At 31.5% G+C, this 5,986-nt stretch overlaps 1 protein-coding gene across 1 annotated transcript; it reads right to left on the reverse strand.

Moving 5' to 3' along the window:
• Positions 1–64: 64 nt before the first annotated feature.
• On the reverse strand, positions 65–4,782 carry LOC108686899 (striatin-interacting protein 1). The gene is made up of 12 exons (XM_018192405.1): positions 4,430–4,782; positions 3,470–3,586; positions 3,129–3,412; positions 2,872–3,050; positions 2,481–2,794; positions 2,184–2,400; positions 1,964–2,118; positions 1,642–1,886; positions 1,247–1,474; positions 1,007–1,178; positions 702–906; positions 65–628 (listed from the first exon to the last, which is right to left on the reverse strand). Exons 1-12 carry the CDS (start codon positions 4,526–4,528, stop codon positions 363–365), a joined length of 2,481 nt encoding a protein of 826 aa, XP_018047894.1. The 5' UTR covers positions 4,529–4,782; the 3' UTR covers positions 65–362.
• Positions 4,783–5,986: the final 1,204 nt, after the last annotated feature.

Genomic DNA, 5,986 nt, shown 5'->3' on the forward strand with positions numbered 1-5,986 from the left:
ATATTATATACATTTTATATATATATATAAAAGAAAAATTATTACATTTATTTGAAAATGGCGCCTATAATGATAGAAAATGACTACAAGTATTATGTCGCATTGCACAAATTAATTACGAAAGAAATTGGAAATGTTTTCATATCAGAAAATCTCTTTGTTAAACATTTTCTAAATTAGAACCATTCATCGCGATATCAAATGCAATTTGAAAATTTTTGCAGTGTCGATATGGCAATGTTTTTTTTTGTTTGAACACTTCTCACAACGGTATTATAATTCGTAAAAATGTCGCAATTCCATTCAGGTCTATGATTTAAAGAAAATATGATTCACATACGCTTTATACTTATATATGAAACTTAGATTTCACACGCCGTAGGATCTAACAATTCGTCCCAATTGATACTCCTCTGAAATACCTCCTGTTGCAACCATAGTTCATAATGTTGCTTAAACTCCTCCGTCAATTCCACATTTGCACCAAGCACGGATGTTACTGACGCGTCAATCGGTTCCATTTCCTCATCTCTTGGAATACTTGAGTATCTTCGATTATTAAATTGATCAACACATGTACGTAACTCGCATTCTTCAACTTGAAAATCCCACGGCCGTGCTTCTAAATCTATTTAATAAGTAATTCTTTATCAAGTTTTCATTAACACGAAGTATTAAATAAAATATTTCAAACTTATTACCATTGCCGTACGCCCAGTCGTCATTTAAGCGATGTCGGACCTTCGCATAAATGACACTAATAGTTTTCATATTTGTCTTTCTCCATTGTCGACCGAGATACTTTGTCTGCATTTTTAATAATTTTAAAACGTATAATTGCATCATTGCATGCCTGACTTTTAGCGTGCGTTTTAAAATAGGTGCTGATTTAAAAACAACTAACATCTGTAAATATAAAAATGCATCAGATACATATTAATTTTTATAAATATAAATATGTATAAATATAAAAAAAATTTGTATTACTAATTAAAAATTGGCTTACCATTATTCTACTGTGTTTCCATTTGGTTAATTTGTTCAAAATTCTTAATAAATTGATACAAGAGAAAACATTTCTCCATGAAAAAGACTGACTATGACCAATCTCGAGACTTTCAGTAGTTAATTCAGGCTGATCACCAATGACACACATGGGAAAGTCCAAAATAGGAATACTGTTACAAAAATTAACGATTACATTATGACACTTAGAAATTTAAATTACAATTATATTTCTACTTACACATTCTTCACTTCAATGTATGCTATGATATTCTGATTTAAAAATTTCAATACAAGGGGTATGCAATTGGCAAATACTAAATGCTGCGACATAAATTCGAATTGATATACATGATTCAACTTAAAATGCTTGAGCAATAATAATAAAATTGCAGAAACGGCTTTAACAATAATCTCCTTATGTCGGTTAACATCGATTCCTAATTTCATTGATTGCAACACCGTCATTCTAAAACCGTATTATAAATTAAGCATAATTACAATATACATATTTAAAAAATACACATATTAAACAGTTGTAATATCAATTAATTAAAAATTCAAATATAATGAATTACATTTTTTTTTGTTTCTAAGATTTTATGTAAATTATTACGTTGCATCTATCATACTTACGGCATCTCTTCTGGCAATACATCAGCCAAGATATTAATACTATCTGTTTTAGCTTTGCTTGTCGGTGCAGCCGCAAGTAATATTTTTAATAAAGCGATCATGTATTGTGGCAAATTTGGTAATATAGCCTGATAAAGAATTTCTGTTGGCGTTTGACGAAGTGGCGGTTCTAGAGTACTCATCGGATTTCTTGCTATCTCTTCTTCTTTTCTTATTTGAGTTTCCGCTAGAGATGTGTACATATGCTAAAATATATTATAATATTAGATATTACGATAGTAAATTATGTTGCAATATTATATCATAAATTAACAAAATATACCTTTTTAAGGGTAGTGACGCCTTCGTGAATTGGTTGCGGTAAACCCGCTAAACTCTCTCTATCTCCTTGCAATTTGTAACCGACAAACTTCATTCTGGCAACTTCAAGGAAAGTGTCCACATCCTTTTGCCTCACTTTAGGAGTCCATGGTAAACCTGATAAATGAGATATATTAATACTCAAATACAAGAAGTACAAAAAAAGAAATCTGGAACATTACCTTTTCCTTTTATAAGCTGTGGAGTACCTGGCCTTAATTGTGACTGATTATTCTGATCTTCATAATACGTTTGATTCCAACCGCCAGGTCCACCAGGACCCAAAAACACAATCAATTCGCCATCTCCTTCATTTGCTGTGGTATTATTTGGGGGTTCCCCTCCTTCGTATTCCATACCTAAGCCTGGATCATCTAAAGAGCTTTGTTTCATCAAACTCTGAAAAACATTTGATGATTAATATGTGTAGAAATATTAAAACAATCATATAAAATAATTTTCTATAATCGACAAATTACCCGTCGAAAAGGCCGATTATTCCTTTTCTGATTTTGCGTTTCTAATAAATCCGCCGCACTCATAGGTGGAGAGCTAGCTCTCATCATCCTGGCGACTTCGATAGTGTCTTCCTGTTGCGTATCGAGTCCTGCCTCCTCGCGATATTGTTTTTTCAATTCTCTGAGTGCATCAATGCCTCCAAGGGAGACCAGAATCAATTTCCACAAAAGCAAAAGGACTTTTTTCATAGGAAAATGTGGTGCCGAACCGCTACAAAAACACGTCACCATACCAAGAAGTTTAACGATCAGCAATTCTTCTCCATATGGATTTACTGCAAAAAAAAAGTCATTTTAAAAAGATCAATTCTTCTTGATATTCATTAAAATATGCCATACAAACATGACGTACCAAGATCTTCTTTAAAAGCTTCAACATTGTCTTTATATTCACTGTGTTCGATATTTTTTAATTCCTCTCGCATAACCTCTGTTATAATGTACAAAACGGACAGAATGACTCTTAAGTCTATCGAATCAGCGAGGCTAACGGCTAGCTTTCTTATCGCTGAGGTAGCAGTAGTGCTATTTCTACAAAAATTATTTTGTAGGAGTACAATAGGAAGTCAATCGTTTTAATATCGCATATACATGTACGAAAAAACTTACTCAATCTCAATGTTTAGCAGTTCAACAAATGCTGGAAAAATGCCAGCTTCATAGAGTAACATTACGTTTGTCCTAGTCCAGTCTTGCTGTTCCTTATCAGATTGTACTTCAGCCCAACAACCCTGAGCTAAATAAAGAATACAACGCGCTGATTTCATTCTGAGTTGTTTATTGGAAACTTCCAGTTGATCCAGCAACTTGTAGATTACCGATCTCTGTTGTGATTTTGTCAAGTTTTGCCACCATGGTCGTAACTTGTACCATTCCATTTGATCTTCAAATGCCTGGAATTTGTAACAAGTCACTCGATCCATTCTTGATAACTATTAAAACAAAATTACCTTGAGATTAAGCTGCAACTCATATTGCTCCGTATAGCTATACAATTCGGCGACTTCATTAGCATGTATATCAGTGTCGTCATAAACAAACTCTAAATCTGTAGTTCTGTTGCTTTCCTGAAATAATAAAACAATAAGACGTACAAGTTAAATATTTTAAAATAATATTAAGCAAATTGAATAATAAAAGCTGCTTAAGAGTCGTGCAATTTTTCTTTCTGCTGAATATGAATATTGTCTAATACTATCGAGTTATCACAAATTTACTACAGTACTTTTATTTGAATATATAACAGTATATAAACAATGGAAATAGCATATTTTTGTATTAGATATATCTATAAATATTATTGTTTTTATTTTATTATTATTTTAAGAACATACACAATTAAATTAAAGGGTAAGACTTTGTATATTTTGTACACTTTGTTAATATATTTTGTAAGGTTTCAAGATAATTTATCGAAATTGAAAATAAAAATCTTTTCTTGAAATATTTGAAGAATTAGAACATATAAAATATATCTCAAAATACAAATCACATAAAAGAAATATAAATAGAATTCTATCTTAAAGTCTATTTTAGACAATCCATATATAATTGATACTAAATTAAAGGATCAATAATTCTTGTCAGAATTTTGAAGAGAATTCTATTTATGTCATATGCTATGTACCAAAGATATTTGAAGAATTAAAATACACAAATTAAAATAAATAAAAATACACAGCATATAAAAGTTGATACAATTCTGTCTTGAAATCTGACAGTAAATCACAGATCATTTAAAGCGTGCTCTATTTAATGTTTAGCCCGACCATGAAAGTCTTTCAGCTAGTGTTTGGATACTGGCGAGGGATAGGTTAGGACCATGGGGTAATCGCTGATCCGTTCACTGTCGCGCTTTTACGTTACACAAATTTCCCGAATGCTTTTCCAGGGTGGGTCGTTCGACTCACGTCGTTGCTAGCCGCGCGCCGATTGAAGTAGACAGGACCCCCATGGAGAGGATCACGCTTGCCATTCCCGTTCGCGTCCATCGCTACGTCACACAACATTTCCTGTGACGGGTGGTGTCGTGTCGGCCGCGAGAATCTCGCCTCAGCCTCTTCTCAGATCATCTCCGCATCTACGCGAGAGAGACGCTCTCGATCCAGAACGATACCCGCATTATAAACTGAGAATTCTTTGACATTTAACGTCGACAATCTCCCTTGAACAGGGCGACATGGATTGACGGATTCCACGGATTCCACTGCAAGCTGGAACTGTTTGTTCCCCCGCTTACGTTACTCCCTAACCCGATTTACGATCACGGTAATCAACTGGAAATAGTGGAATATGGGATACAGCGATCTCTGCTTGCGATCGGACGCGTTCGGGGATAATCGGTGGGACTTAACGTTTTCTCGTGTTTTCCCGCGAATCTCTTGCGAAATTGCGAAATTCCACTTTGCAATGAAACGTAAATTATATTTATATGATAAACAAATGCTAATTGTTATTCAGCAATAATAATGTATAATAATATAAAAGGATAATATTAAAAATATTTATACAACTTTAACTTTGCTAAATTTGATCATAATAGACTTATTTGTAGATAAAAGAAATATTTTTTTTATCAAAGGAGAGCAAGAAAGTTAAAATAATGTTAATTTGACATTATATGCATTGATCGATTATTGAATGTATGTCATTTCAATATGATATTTAAATTTTCTTGTTCTCCTTAGATAGGGAAAACTTTAAATAGGTTTTTATTAAAGTTCTTTTATCTTCAATAAAAAATGACTTGAAAGACTTTCAAATAAAATTTAATTGAAGAGATTTATATTTTATTTAGGTGATTCTCCCGCTTTATTTTTTTATCTTACATTCATTATTTTTTGAACCCGTGAAAGGGTACATTTTTTTTACAGAAAATATGAATAAAGTGAATAAAAAATATAAGTCTCTCTTTCCAGCTGTATCACATTTCACATTTTTTGCACTTAAAATAAATATATATCAAAGGATAAAAAAGAAAATTTAATAAAAATATATGACTAAAAAAAATGCAAATATAATCTTCTATCATGCCAATTATTTTGGTTGTTACAATTTGAAAATGCAGCCTGCAACGTGCGAATCATTTTTCAAAAGATTATTTTTCCAAATAATTTGTGTTCCGCTCAGGATTTTGTTCTTCAAATTTTGTTTGCGTCGCATGCATGTATTTCACATGTGAACTAATTTTCATCTAACAATAATAAAAAAAATTACAAGAGAGAAATAGGAAAAATTTATACAAGGAAAATATATAAAGAGTAAATATACAAGAAGAGGGAAGTATATATGTTATTATATGAGAGAAAAGGAAAGAATATTTTTTATATTTGTATTAGAAAATCTAATAAGTAATAAAAAGAAATAGAAAAAATTTATAAAGGAAACACACATATATTAAACAAATTATATATGAGCAAAACAAATTTTTTTCTAATTTTTATTAAAATCTGAATAATAAAAAGATA

This window comes from Atta colombica, unplaced genomic scaffold (genome assembly GCF_001594045.1).
Source record: "Atta colombica isolate Treedump-2 unplaced genomic scaffold, Acol1.0 scaffold198, whole genome shotgun sequence".
NCBI classification, from domain to species: Eukaryota; Metazoa; Arthropoda; class Insecta; order Hymenoptera; family Formicidae; genus Atta; species Atta colombica.